This window comes from Peromyscus eremicus, chromosome 8a (genome assembly GCF_949786415.1).
Source record: "Peromyscus eremicus chromosome 8a, PerEre_H2_v1, whole genome shotgun sequence".
In the NCBI taxonomy this organism is placed as follows: domain Eukaryota; kingdom Metazoa; phylum Chordata; class Mammalia; order Rodentia; family Cricetidae; genus Peromyscus; species Peromyscus eremicus.
The window spans coordinates 15,408,951-15,423,913 of record NC_081423.1 but is presented as its reverse complement, the minus strand read 5'-3'; the positions used below and the strand labels follow the sequence as shown (position 1 = coordinate 15,423,913).

At 49.2% G+C, this 14,963-nt stretch overlaps 1 protein-coding gene across 1 annotated transcript in view; it reads left to right on the top strand.

Moving 5' to 3' along the window:
- The window catches only part of Sh3pxd2b (SH3 and PX domains 2B), an 85,668-nt gene that overhangs the window by 62,409 nt on the left and 8,296 nt on the right, over window positions 1-14,963 (top strand). Inside the window, exons 8-12 of the mRNA XM_059270236.1 lie at window positions 2,767-2,871; window positions 6,370-6,487; window positions 9,833-10,059; window positions 12,025-12,074; window positions 13,235-13,360. Of these exons, the coding sequence (XP_059126219.1) occupies window positions 2,767-2,871; window positions 6,370-6,487; window positions 9,833-10,059; window positions 12,025-12,074; window positions 13,235-13,360 (626 nt within the window). The remainder of the gene's footprint in view (window positions 1-2,766; window positions 2,872-6,369; window positions 6,488-9,832; window positions 10,060-12,024; window positions 12,075-13,234; window positions 13,361-14,963) is intronic.

Genomic DNA, 14,963 nt, shown 5'->3' with positions numbered 1-14,963 from the left:
GGTGAGGCTGGTGTTAGCCAACCATACCTCCATAATTATGCAATCTAGATGTCATTGGCAATGAGGACCTGGAAGGAAGTACTGCTCCAACATCATTTCAGTGTCCCAGCTCTAACTCTTCCAAGGTCACGTCTGTGACTGTCAAAGGTATGAGGAGGATTTCTCCCACAGCAAGCAGCACCCACGTCTTCAGTGAACACCTCAAGGTCCTTTAGTCCAATTCTGTTCTGACACTGCCCACCTAGTGGTAGCACTGGATCGCAAAGGCTCAGTCCCCCAGTCCGTCCCTCGTTGCCTTAGCCAGGTACAAACCCAGTTGTTCTGCTGTGCGTCCTACAGCTGGCTATCAAGCATGGTTCACACAGCCCCTCTGTCTCCATTAAGTGGCTTATATGGCCAAGAGAAACATGCCTGCAGGGCCATTGTCAAGGATGCTCCAAAGGATATAGGTGAAGGGATGCTCAGGCAAGTGGTGGGAGAGACCCTGCACTCACATACCCTCTGTGAGTGCTGTCCTCCGGGAACCTCTGTGCTCCAAAAGCTGTCCAAACCCCTGGGGTTCTCAGAGATCTCACTGCACAGTTGACAGCTGTGTTGACCTGTGATTGGATAAAAGGGGTCAGATCAAATGCTAATAGATGCTGGGGAAGCCAGCCAGGCTGCTCATCCAGACTCTTCTTGGCCTCTCTGTTATATTTGTATTCCAGGGTATGGGGTAGGAACTCTTCCAAAATGGGATTTTATAATCTATTATCAAAGTAGGTCAGATAATTTAATTTCTTTATAGCTAGGAGCTCCAGGATGGAAAAGATTAGAGCATATTTTTAGCTTCTATGACTTCCCTTGCAGAAGGGAAATCCTTGCTTCCTTGCCTGCATTGGGCAGAAAAAGCAAATGCAAGGGGCAGGCGGGAGGAGGGCAGAGAGAGACTGCATCCCAGTCTTCTGAGGCCTAAAGTACCCCAGAGTATTCTTGCCACTTAAGTCATGAAAGCTACGGGAATAGTGACCCGTGGATGAAAACTGAAAAATACACATCACTTTAATCTCTGTGCTATAGCTGAATGAACCAGACTCCAAATGACTGATCATTTGTCCCCAGGTCTCTACAGGCTGTAGAGCTGGAGTTCCACTGTTCCTAACTCTTTGTGGTTTTCTAGCTCCCAAGAGAGATGTATGCAGGTTATATGGCAAGGAGATACCAGGGGACATGAGAAAGGAGTCCCCGTTCCCTGGGCCGCCAGGATGGGTTGCTAGGGAGGATGTGAAACAGGAAGATAGATTGGGCAGATAATGCTCCAGCCCCTTATATAAACAGGCAGAGAGTTTGCTTTTGACCTGTACACAACCCCCATATACTTTACATCCTCTCCAAGTGGCATTGTGCTTCATGTACCTGTGTATTCACGTGAATAGTTATTTTACTGTATGTTTAGAGCAGAGGTTCTCAACCTGTGAGTCGAGACTCCTTTGGGATCACATATCAGATGTCCTGCATATCAGATATTTACATTACGATTCATAACAGTAGCAAAATTACAGTTCTGAAGTAGCAACAAGATAATTTTATGGTTGGGTATCACCACAACATGAGGAACTGTATTAAAGGGTCACAGCATTGGGAAGGTTGAGAACCACAGGCTTAGGGAGTAATATTAAGGGTCTATGTATTCAGGACACATGGAGTTGTGGGTTTTTTTAAGGTGGTTTTTTTTTTTTTTTTTTTTTTTTGATTTCATGGTTGGTAAACACAAATGTAAAACCCAGACACTGAGGGATTAGAACATGGACATCTTTAGGTGGAGGCCATTGGGCCCTCAACAGCCCTTCCTCAGAGAGCACCTGGTGTGAGTGTAAAGCCTGTCAAGCAGTCTGTGGCCAGATTCCTCTTGACGTGCACCAAGTACCTTTTGAGGCCAGTGCCTTTAGGATCAGATACCGACTACAGCCCTGCCACACGCTTGATGGACATGGTCACATCTGTTACCCTCTTTGTGTCTCAGTTTCCTCATTGTGCCGTGAGGACAGTAATGTGAAGGTCATACAAGATCTGCAAGTACAGTGAGCAGTCCTTTGCACACCCTACTAATGGCAAATGTTTTATAGGCTCCTTACTCTGGGCGATCTCCCTCATCCCTGTCCCAGGCTCAGGAACAAGTTTCTTATTAGCTTATTTTTTAGCAGTTAGTAGCTACTATTGGCAGTTGTATTCTATCCAATGAACTAGTTATTTTTTTTAGCCTAACTTGAACATTAACTGTTCAGCAGCAGAATATATGGTCAGCTTCCACACCTGTGGGTTCTGAATATTTGGATTCAAACAACCATGGATAGAAAATAATCAAGAAAAAAACAATGTGATTGTGCTGAACATGTCCAGAGCTTTTCCCTACCGTGACCCCCAGACATGCAGCCTAACTGTTGACAGCTTTGACATCACTATTGGTAGAAGTCTCCTGTGGATGAGTTCAAGTCTACAGGGGTGTGGGAGGGTCCTAGGTGTGTCCTGTACCCTTAATATGAGGGACTGCTGTATGTGAGGACCTGCTGCCCTCAGGGCACCTCTAAACAGACCCGTATGTGCCGAAGGACAGCTGGATTATTACACACACACACACACACACACACACACACACACACACACACACACACGTACGCACTCACGCACACACGTACGCACTCACGCACGCACGCACACACGCACGCACACACGCACGCACGTGCGTGCACTTTGCCCCACTGACAGTGCCTTGCATTCTTCTTACAGGTTGGTGGTTCGTCAGCACCGCTGAGGAGCAAGGCTGGGTTCCTGCGACCTGCCTCGAGGGCCAGGACGGGGTGCAAGATGAGTTTTCCCTCCAGCCTGAGGAAGGTAGGAGGGAGCTTCCTGGTCACCCCCTCTCGGCAGCCTCTGTTCTGGGATTGATAGCTCACTAGCTCAGGGTCCAGAGCCTGTGAACAGATTGGGATTAGAACTATAGGATAAGCCCATGCTTCCTTATGGGTGTGTGGGAGCTGCCTTAGGTGAGCCTTGTCAAAGCTAGGCCGTCGCCCTTTTATGGGACTCCCAGCCTGACTGCTGCTGACACCCTCCTGAACACTGCCACAATACCAAGCTATGCGTGCCCATTTACAAGTCTTTTGACCCTGTCTGTTTAAACATGCCTGATTTTTCTGTTGGTGTAAGTGTTCCCTTCTGTCTCCCACACACTTCCTTTTCCAGGGGACATCTCATGGTAGATGTTCTATGTGGTGATGCCTGACATTCCAGCAATGCGGAGGCCCATGCTTCCTCTCCCCGAGAATTCCCCAAAGCAGAGTCCCTCAGTGCCTCTGGTAGCACACAGGTGTCTGGGAGTCAGACAGACCTGAGTGTGAATCTTACCTCTGCCACATACAGAGTAATCTTGGGACAGAGACACCTCTCTAAGCCTCAGCCTTCTCTGCTGAACATGAAAACGTTGTGACCTGTGTCCCCATCCTGCCTGGGGGTAGGGGAGTGTTTTTGGGGTTCAGTGGGTGGCTCTGAGGAAGCAAAGAGACAAATGAAATATGTCAGAAAAGGGGGTAAAGAGAGGAGGGTCTAGAAACCCCAAAATTTACACACCCAAACATCGCGTGTGGCTTTGCATTGAGTTGACACTCTGCAGAGTTTGTTTGCTCTGCTTCTATGGCCCTCCAGGAGCTGGGGGCCAAGCTACCACAGGCTACCACAGGATGAGCTCAGATTAAAGGGAGGGGGTACACTGATGGCAGCCTGTGCCTCCTTACACAGTCTATGATGGCATGCCTGAGAAGAAACTATTAGCCCCATTTCACAGATGTGGAGTCACGCTCAGAAAGGCTGATTTTTGCCCAGGGCCACACAGCTAGAGCACATCTTCCTACAGGTTTGGGAGTTTTCTTTCCCTCTACTGTGACAGTTTATCAGTATAATCACTCTAGGAATAGAATGTCTACTGGACACCTCTTCACTCATTCCCCAGGCACTTCCTCTCAGGATGCCTGGAACTGGGAATAGACTCAGCACCTAGGGAACATTGTTAGGTGCTCCCAGGCCTACAGCCCCTGGGAGTCAGTGTCTCTTAACTCTGCCTTCTGCCCTCCCTCCAACATGCTGCCTGGCCAGTCTCCTGGAGGTACTGCTCTCTGCCCCGGTCTGTGGGTCGCCGCCGGACTCTGGGGGACTTGTATGCCATCAGCTGGCGTCAAGGTGCCTACCCTTGGAGATTTCTTTGCATTGGGTGCTTGGAGCCAGGTCCTTGCATCTATCTGCATGAGCTCCCTGCTCTGGGATTGCGTGTGTCTGCTGCATGTAAAAAACATGATCTTGTCATCTTGTGTGTGCAAGCATGCAGGATGGGGAGGAGTGGACCTGGGTATCTGACAGCCTTGGGGCTCTGAAGTGTCCCAGTTTAAAAAGGTGCCTGGGTCTTCTATCATAGTGACTGGGCAGCCCCATTACTTTTACCAGACTTGTTTGAGTCACAGGAGGAAGCCACATCAACCAGATTAAGCAAAACCAAAAGTATGAAAAGCCAGGTTGGTGGTGAGTGGTTCATATGTGTGGCAGGCAATTGAAGGCTGGGACAAGATGATCATGAGTTTGAGGACAGCTTGAGCTGCATAATGAATGAAACGCTGTCTTTTAAGGAATAGGAAGTGTCACTAAAAAGCCAGGCTAGAACTAGCTTCAAGCAAGGCTGGATGTACCCTCATCACCTGTGCCCTATTCTGTTTCATTGACACAGCTCTATTTCTCGGGACACCAATCCCAGGCACCTGTCGGGGATAGTCACCAATAACTCAGCTTCTCCTTCAACACAAGCACTAAGACTGGTTCCCCCTAGCTCTCCCACTGTGTGCCATCCCTGAACCAATTTGCAATAGCCAGGCCTTGTACTGTGACTAGACCAGGGTCATAGGCACATCTCCCTCCAGGAGGTAGGGGCTCAGCCACCTCTACTGCACATGGATGAGCCACGAGCAGAAAAACAGGAATTGCTTGTGTAGACTCTGAGCTCAGTCTGGAGTCACTCAGCATCTCTGGAATCCCACAGCTTGAGAACCCTCCCAGCTGGAGCCTGAGGGGACCTAGGGCTCATGGGTTTGAATGCACTCAGATGAGGATCCAGATAGTGCCCCTTCCCACCTGAACCACACAAAACTACTGTGCTTGGCCGGCAGAATCCTGCTTTCCTTCCTCCCTCCTACCCCAGCCTGGTACCTGCTGAATCAGCACAAGGGGAACTAGCTGACCATGCTGAACACAAGATGTGTACCACAAGTCAGCACAGCCCCCTCAGTCGGTCAGCAGGCCATTTCAATAAATAAATAACTGCCTGAGTGCTTCCCACCTCCTCCGCAGCAGCTGGCTGGCAACGGATGCCTTAAGTGTTTTCCCAGGAAGCGTGAGCACTGGGTCATGGTTGGCTCAGCCTCTCACCTATGAACTGAAATGTAATCTAAGAACAGCCCTCTCTTCTCCTTGCTGGGCTCCCCTGGGACATGTGTTCGTGTTTCTCTGTGTCAGCAGCCAGAGCAGACACTGGAAATGAGAACTGTTCCCTTACCCTCCCAAGCATCCTGCCCAGGGTCTGCCACTGAGCAGGATCTCTGGGCCGCTGTGGTAACACAGTGGGAGATGGCTCTCAGGAGGAGTGTGGGCTGTAAGGGTGGTGCTGTGGCTTGTGGGGAGAGTGGGTTGGGAAGGAACCCAGCCATGCAGGAAATAAGCGTGATTGGATCGGGGCTGCAACATAGCTGGTAAAAAGTGGACTCTAGTCACCATCTAGGTAATGAGAAGTGCTCTCTGTCCCCTCCTTGGTGGCAGTTTCAGCTTATGTCTGGACTCTTGGTCTCCATAAAGCAAGAGCTAGCAGGAGCCCAGGAGGCTTAACTCACTCTGTGAACCCGCAGGGGGGTTTCAGAACATGCTCCCTCCCTAAACAGAGGCTCATTCATAAAATAGTTACCAGCTTTTCCAGGCACAGTCCAGTGCCGGAGACAGAGACATGACTCACATAGACCAATCTCTGCCTTCATGGAGCTCATACTCTTCCCAGAGGAAGTAGAGTTAGTTAGAGGTAATTCCTGGAATTGGGGAGCTAACCTGAGGGAGGGACATGAGGATGCTGTGGGTCCGAATGTTGCATGAAGTCATGGACCATGACCTTGAGGTCCAGATTGGAAGGAAAGGAGGGAGGTTCTGCAATGCCAAGGCTGTCAGGACTGGGGCCTCTAGAGCTCAGCGGGAGCCTGGGGAGCCAGAGATCTCGCAGAGAATTTCTCTCCTTGTGATCCCAGTTCACAGCTAGCATCCTGGACTCCTCCGGTCTCTTTCTCACCCCATCACCCTGTGTCCCTGCAGAGGAGAAGTATACAGTCATCTACCCATACACAGCTCGTGACCAGGACGAAATGAACCTAGAGCGAGGGGCTGTGGTGGAAGTCATCCAGAAGAACCTGGAAGGCTGGTGGAAGATCAGGTAGCTGCCTGTGCCTCCCTTGTGGTTCGGTGGGTTCTGGGTCTAGCATGGGCTCCACCTTCACAGAGGTCTGTGAGAAACTGCAGGCAGGTGACATTTCTCCCTCAGCTGGGAAAGGGACACATCTTAATGTGATTTGGCCTCCCTTCCCTGCTCATAGCTTTCCTGTAAAGTCCTAACAGGCAAAACCTCTGAGTTCTCCAAGCCTCAGAGAGTAGAACACTATTATATGTCTTACACCAGAGCCTGGGTGTGTAGTGAACTGCTCTAAGTCTGTGTAAAATGGTGTTTGCACGGGGTAGAAGTCACCTAATTAAGCATTTCTCAGAAATCACCCAGTCACTAAATGGCATGTGACTGTCATGGTACCGTGCTGCAGAGTAGCATACTCTGGAACTCACAGCTCTGGAGTTCAGGGGGCAGTTATCAGGGTGAGCTTAAGGGTCCTCCAAAGCTGGAAAGTATCGGCACTCGTGCCCTCCTCGCCCCGGAGCCTGCTCACTCTCGAATGTGTGCTGTCTGTGCTTACGGCCTTGTGTCCCAAATGATGGCCTGAAGATGTGGATTGTGCTGCATGTTAGCTAGCTTTTTCCACTTAAAGCAAGACTTACTCCCTCTTAGAAGGCTTTTTAAGTTTGACAAATGCTTAATTGTACAGATTTCTATCTCCTTGTAAATTTGCCTCCAGTTACAAGTGACCTGTTTTTCACTGAAACCCAGGCCATTTTGTTTCTAAAGTAGTTTTGTTTTGTTGTTGTTTGGGGGTTTTGTTTGTTTGTTTGTTTTGGGTTTTATTTTCTTTTGAGACAGGCTTCTACATAGCCCTGACTGTCCTGGAACTCACTCTGTAGACCAGGCTGGCCTCAGATTCACAGAGATCTTCCTGCCTCTGCCTCCGGAGTGCTGGGATTAAAGGCGTGCGCCACCACTGCCTGCTTCTTTAAGTGATTCTTTTTGTTTTGTTTTGTTTTTTGAGACAGGGTTTCTCTGTGTAGTTTTGGTGCCTGTCCTGAATCTCACTCCGTAGTGAGGGCCGCCACTACCTCCCCCGGCCTTTAAGTGATTCTTAATGAGATTTGGCTCTGCCATATATCATGACTAGTCAGCTGGGTCTATTCCTTTTTCCCCAAAGGTGTGAGCACCTATTTGGAGAGGTACTAGTAGCTCTCAGTGGGGTTGGCTGATTTCCATGGTGTAAATACCTGTCCTGTAGCCACTTTCAGGCCACCAATGTGATGCCACTAAATGTGAAGTTCAGAAGAAGTCTATGCAGTGGGCTCTGGTGAGCCAGTGTGGGCTTGCTCCAGTACATCTCTGGTCCAGACAGACCTGACTGGTTATTTATGAAACCCAAGTTCTGCCATGTGAGAATTAGGCAGTTGTTGCCCTCCCTGATACCCTTTTTAGGGACCTTGAGCTGGTGTGTCAGAGTCCCTGTCATCCCTCAGTTCAGGGGCCACCAACATGGAACTGCACCATTCACATCTAAGTGTCAGTTGACACAGAGCCCTGTCTGTCAGTGTGAGGCTTCAAACCAGGGGCTGGGGCTGCTGGTAAAAGGCCACAAAGAACGAGTTAAGAGGTCTGGGTCTATTCCTGCCACAGACTTGCTTGTAAACTTGAGTGAGGTGTTTAACACCAATGGGTCTCATGCTTCTTGTCTTTTAAACAGATCCCAATTCTGGTTGAAAATCCCTTATTTGAAATAGGAACAGAAGTCTTTGGGATCTGGGATGCTTTCATCTTTGGGGAATGTGGCATATGTGTAATGTGATGTCTTGGGGGTGAGGAGGGCCGTGGGTAAACCCGATTCGCTCACTGTGTTACATATACACTGTATAAGCACAGCTGGAAGATGAGTTCATGCAAATCTAATACAGCTGCATTTTGACTGTGATCCATCACATGAAGTCAAGTGTGGAATTTTCCATTGGTGGGGTCACGTTGGTGCTTAAAAAGCTTTGCTGGGAAGTGGGGGTTGGGGGCTGGACCTGCGGTCCCTCCTGCCAAGGTTGGCTGGGCTCAAACACACTAGCAGCTGTAAAGTGCTTAGGGTAGCTCTGACAGAGGAGGTGCCAGGAGTGCTGGCTGCCACTGCTGTGACTGTTGTCACCGTCACAGTGGTACCATAGGGGACGGCGCTGATGCAGAGCTTTACCGCTGCTTGCCCACGATGTGATTTGAGATGGGCGGCTTGGCCCCTTGGCCTTTCATTTCTTTATTGAGTTCACCGACCCCCGGTTGCTCGTCCCCAGGGGCTCATATTCTAACTAGAGACAGGAAAGCCACAACCAAGTGCATTTTGCAGGTGCTGGGATTACGGGGTGTGCGGAAGCCAGAGGGCCATTGTGGAGATTGGGCCTCTTTTGGGTGTCAGAAGAAGACTTAATGACATTAAGGAAAGCCTGGGAAGAGGAGCAGGTGCCACCAGGAGGGAGGGGAGGAGCTTACCAGGTAGCGGCCCACCCAAAGCAGCAGTGTGGGGAAGTGACGAGCAGTGGAGCATTTGGGAGATGCAAGTGGAAGGATGTGTGGGACACAGTAGCTGTTGAGAGAGACAGGTGGAGACCAGGTGGGGAAGACCTGGAAGGCTAGTGTAAAGGCTTAGGTAGGGGGCTGGAGAGATGGCTCAGCAGTTAAGAGCACTGGCTGCTCTTCCAGAGGTCCTGGGTTCAATTCCCAGCACCCACATGGTGGCTCACAGCCATCTGTCATGTAACCTGAACCTCTCTTCTCTCTGATGCTCTTTTCAGTCATGCAGGCATACATGCAAATTACATAAAAATACATGAATAAATCATAAAAAAAGACTAAGGTAGGCATCATCTGAGGGCAGTGAATTGCATGTTCTGGCCCACATGCACAGTTCACTGTCCCACTGTCTTAGTGAGGGATTCTGTTGCTCTGAAGAGACACCATGACCACGGCAACTCTTAGAAAGGAAAACATTTAATTGGGGTGACTTACAGTTCAGAGAGGTTCAGTCCATTATCACCATGGTGGAATATGGCAATGTGCAACCAGACATGGTGCTGGAGGGTAACGGAGAGTTCTTACATCTTGTCCTGCAGGCAACAGGATGTGGTTTGTCTCACTGGACGTGGCTTGAGCATATGTGAGACATCAAGGCCGACCTCCACAGTGACACACTTCCTCCAAGGGCACACCTCCTAATAGTGCCACTCCCTTTGGGGGCTATTTTTTTTCAAACCACCACACCCACCATCCTGAACAAGATGTATAGAGGCATGCCTACACACACACACACACACACACACACACACACACACACACACACACACACACACGGACCAACCTGACCAGAATCCTTCCCCTTCCTTCTAGGTTCCAGGGCAAAGAGGGCTGGGCCCCTGCTTCCTACCTAAAGAAGAGCAGCGGGGAGCCCTTGCCCCCAAAGCTGGGCCCCAGCTCATCTGCCCACTCAGGGGCCCTCGACCTGGATGGTGTTTCTCGGCAGCAGAATGCTCTGGGCAGGGAGAAGGAGCTGCTCAACAACCAGAGGGATGGCCGGTTTGAAAGTCGCCTGGTGCCAGATGGTGACGTTAAGCAGAGTGAGTGCCACCCACCCTTGCTCCAGACAGCTGAGGTCTATGGAGCTTAGAGCACCTCTTCCTTACAACAGCCTGCCATCTGTTGATGTCCTGCAGGTTAAAATAAAAACTTGGGGACCTTGGGTAACTCACCCAGCAGAGTACAGAACCTGAACAGTGTACTGGTCCTTCCCTAGATTGTCCCACTGTATCATGATGATAAGCTCCTAGTGTGTGTCAGGAATCTCCTGGTTAGCTCACTGGCTACCCTGCCAACCTTTGAGGGACGGCTTTGTTTGTTTGTTTGTTTTTTGTTTTTCGAGACAGGGTTTCTCTGTGTAGCTTTGCTGGAACTCACTCTGTAGCCCAAGCTGGCCTTGAACTCACAGAGATCTGCCTGGCTCTGCCTCCCATGTGCTGGGATTAAAGGCTTACGCCACCACCACCTGGCTTGAGGAACAGCTTTTGTTTTACAGATAAAAATCAGACAAATAGCCGGGTGGTGGTGGCGCACACCTTTAATCCCAGCACTCGGGAGGCAGAGCCAGGTGGATCTCTGTGAGTTCGAGGCCAGCCTGGTCTACATAGCAAGATCCAGGATAGGCATCAAAACAACACAGAGAAACCCTGTCTCGGAAAAAAAAAAAAATCAGAAAAAATAGGTGGTGAGATCAAGGTCATTCACCTGGTAACAGTGGGACTGGGGCTTGAACCCAAGCCCATACCCTTGTAGTCTTCTCCATGGCCTCATATGTGAACCAGGGGGAGAAAAGTTGACCCCATGTTGGGTTTGCTTCCAGCACAGTACTTCACCCCTCTTGCTTTTCAAAGCCTCCCTGTGTATATTTTACTGTTAGTATTCGCCATACACCCATGAGCAGGGTTACTCGTAGTTGTCTGGATTGTATTTAGAACTGTGGCCTCAACACAGTGCCCAGCACCCTGTGCTGGTCCTAAAGGCAGCAAGAATCTGTGGAGAACGGACTCCAACCCCTCACAGAGATGAGGGCACTGAGCCGAGTTCCATGCTCTCTGTACCATCTTAAGTACAAAGAGCTTCATGGGTGCTACAGGCCATGGCAGGTCTCGTTCTGTGATTCTGGACTCTCATAGTCAAGAGCATAGTCCACTAATACCCGGGGACCTAATGAAAATCTGAAGTAACGTGACTTTATTAGGATGTTCAGATGCTAAATCAAAGTCTCCTCCCCTGAGACACACACACATAACCTAATAACAATGGCTCATTTGGTCTAGAGACTCATTTCCATTCTACACAATAGAGCAGTTTTGTGTCTATAGCTGAGATGATGCTTCCGTGCAGTCAAGGATCTTGGTCTCCTGCATCTGTTTCCTGTTGACCTCATCATTCAGTGTGACCCATCACTATCCAACCAGTGAAAGGCAGGGAGGAGTGAAAGAACTCAAATGTTCCACCTTCCCTCATCCTCCACTGGACTTAGTCACATGGCAACACCAAGCTGCAAGGTAGTCCTTATATAGGCAACTAAATGTCTTGGCTAGCACTCTGTTGTATTTTCTAATATTCTAGTAGACATGGAAGTCGGCATTTCACATTACCCCAGCTGCCAGGGAGAGGTATGCATTAGGCTCTTCCACAAAAAAGGACCTATGGCTCAGAGTCAAACAGGAATTTTGTGCTGTGCCAGGATGAGTCTGAGCCAGCCCTGTATGGCTCTGAGTCCTTTATGCTTTATGCCCTGTGTGGACAGCCTCCCTTTACTTGAGAATCAGAACCATTCATCTACCATTCCCATATAGAAAAGAACCAGGGAAGGCCATGTTGATGGAGGGTCCCGAGCCTAGCATGAGGAGAGTCTAGCAGGCTGTTCTCATGAAGGCTGGTGGAAACACGAACATGTGGCTCCTGGACAGAGGAGGGAGGGAGGAGACCCCACCTGGCTCCCACAACTGAGAAGCTGTCTGTGGAGCTCTGCATGTGAGTGAAGTCTTGTTTCTCCATAGGATCACCAAAGATGAGGCAGAGACCCCCTCCTCGCCGGGACATGACCATTGTAAGTGCACGCTTGCCTCGGCCCCCCCCCCCTTCCTGGCCAGGGGCCTGTCTGGTTACCCACCAGACCTCACCTGTTCCAGTGCTTTCCAAGCAGTTCTTTTTCATGCAGCCAGCCTTGTGAAGCAGGCCCAAGCTTAGCAGCACAGTTTGTCAGTGGTGACATTCTCGTATTCTGATCCATTTTTAACTCTATAGGTCCATTTATTAATTCATTAATTCACTGATTTATTTATAGATAGAGTCTCACTTTATAGCCCTGGTTAGCCTGGAAGTCTCTGTGTAAACCAGGCTGGCTTCACACTCACAGAGATTCACCTGCCTCTGCCTCCTGAGTGCTGGGAAAAGGCTTGCACCATCATGCCCTGCCTATAGGTACCTTTTTAACCAATATACATCGAACATTCTTAATCCAAAAACCTAAAATCCTTCAAAATCTTGACACTTTGAGTGCCAACATGACACCAAAAGTGAAATGAAAATTCCATACCTGACCTTACATGAGAGATCACAGTCAAAACACAGATGCACTAAAAATATTGTAAAATGTTATAGTTGGGCTAAATATACATGAAGCATAAATGTATTTTGTGTTTGGACTTGGATCCTATCCCCAGGATGTCTCACTGTGTATACAGATATTCAAACTGTAAAGCATTAGTGATCACAAGCAATTTGGAAAGGGGCCTTTTGAAAATGTCTGCCACTTCTTGGGTACCTGTCCAGCACCATAAATGTGCCAGGTGCTTCACTCAGTAGCAAATTTAATCGTCATAGCAATGTTCCGGGCCAGTAGTGTTAGGATGCCCGCTGTACAGGAGATGAAGCGGAGGCTCGACATGGCCTTCATCAGCATTCCAGCCCACATGGGTCTGATTCAAAGACCTGTGGTCTTCCCACAGCCTTGCTGCCTCTTACATTCAGACACTTTTATGTTTTCTCATATTCTCCTGATACACCCGAATGTCCCGTGTCGCTCCTGTTTCTGTAAAGTTGAAGGGCAAGTGAGATCTCAACTAGGAGATGACAGTCAAATCCTCTGTTTTGCCCCTCAGAGACTAATTAGGCCTCCCAGTAAGTACCCCTTCAGTGGTGATGCTGTGTACCCCTAGTCCCTCCATCCCACCCTGACTCAGTCAGCTCTGTGTGTAATCCTGCCAGCCTCGAGGCCTCAACCTGCCGAAGCCTCCCATCCCGCCCCAGGTGGAAGAAGAGTATTACACCATTGCAGAGTTCCAGACCACCATCCCAGACGGCATCAGCTTCCAGGCCGGCCTGAAGGTCGAGGTGAGCACACCGGCTGTCAATCCTTCCTTGGCATTGCCTTTTCTCTTCTTACTCTTGCTATGGGCAGGGGAGATGAGGTCAACGGCTTGATTAAGGTATCGTCATAGTCACATACCGAACTGTTGGCCAAGTGAAGTGTAAAAGTCAGTGGTTTATTTTACTCAGAGTTGTGTAACCATCACCACCTTCCAGTTCCGACGCCCTTAGCAGAAACCCTGTCCCCCCACCCAGCACCGCCCTTTTTACCTCAACCCCCTAGTCCTTCTCACTAGAGTGGAATCATACAATATATGGCCCTGTGTGGCTGGCTTGTATTTCTGTTTCTTTTTTAAATTTTTATTTATTTTTATATGTATTGGTGTTTTGCCTGCCTGTCTGTCTGTGTATCTCATGTGTCCAGGGTGTCAGATCCCCGGGACTGGCGTTACAGACAGTTGTGAGCTGCCATGGGGGTGCTGGAACTGAATATGTGTCCTCTGGTGAAGTAGCCAGTGCTCTTATCTCCCTGAACCGTCTCTCCAGCCCCTCTCTTTTCCTTTTTAAGAGGATTTGTTTATTGTGTATGCACCCAGGGCACTCACTGCATGTGGAGGTCAGAGGACAGTTTTTCCACAAATTGGTTCTCTCCTTGTTTTTGAGGCAGAGTGTCCTGTTTTTTCTGCTGCTGCACTCTGCATGTGAACTTCTGGCCAAGTCTCCTGTCTCCGCCTCCCATTTGCCATAGGAGTGCCGAGGCTGGGAATACAGACCTGAACCACCATGGGTCCAAGGATCGAACTTGGGTCATTAGTGTTACCCAGCAAGTGCTTTTATCCACTGCGCCCTCTCCTGGTCCTGTGTTCCTGTCACCTCCTGCCTCCCCTCTCCCATCTTCCCCTCCCATTCTCTGCGTGTGTCCTCTGATCCCTGGGTAACCAATGGAAGTCCTTTCTCTTCTCCTGTGTAAATTTTATCTTCACAAGTGTAGGGATGAAAGATGTTTCCCAATGCTCTCAAGAAAGCCTGCAGGTAACAGGATAGCATCCAAGAGCGGGATGAGAAATCTGCAAAGATGCCTCCTGACAGAGCCAAGGGATCTGGCCTCTGGCCCCCTCCCCCCCGACTTCTGCTCTGTCATGAGTAAACTTTGGCCAGATGCTTCCTCCTCCACTTCAGGAGGCAGAGATTAAATCCACTCATCTCTAGGATACCTATAATCCAGTCACCCCCTCACATTCCTTTTTTTGTTTTTGTTTTTGTTTTTGTTTTTGGAGCTGAGGACTGAACTCAGGGCCTTGTGCTTGCTAGGCAAGCGCTCTACCACTGAGCTAAATCCCCTACCCCATCCCCCTCACATTCCTAGGATCATATCTGTGATTTTAGCAAGCATTCAAAAAGAGAAGATTACAACGGGCATTGGTGGCACACACCTTTAATCCCAGCACTTGGGAGGCAGAGGCAGGTGGATCTCTGTGAGTTCTGGGACAGCCAGGGCTACAAAGAGAAACTGTCTCAAAAAACCAAAAAAAAAAAAGAAAAGAAAAAGGAAAGAAAGAAAAGATTATAACTCTGTGGAACATATACTTTCTGGCTTATCATTTTTACCCAAAACAGTAACAATATA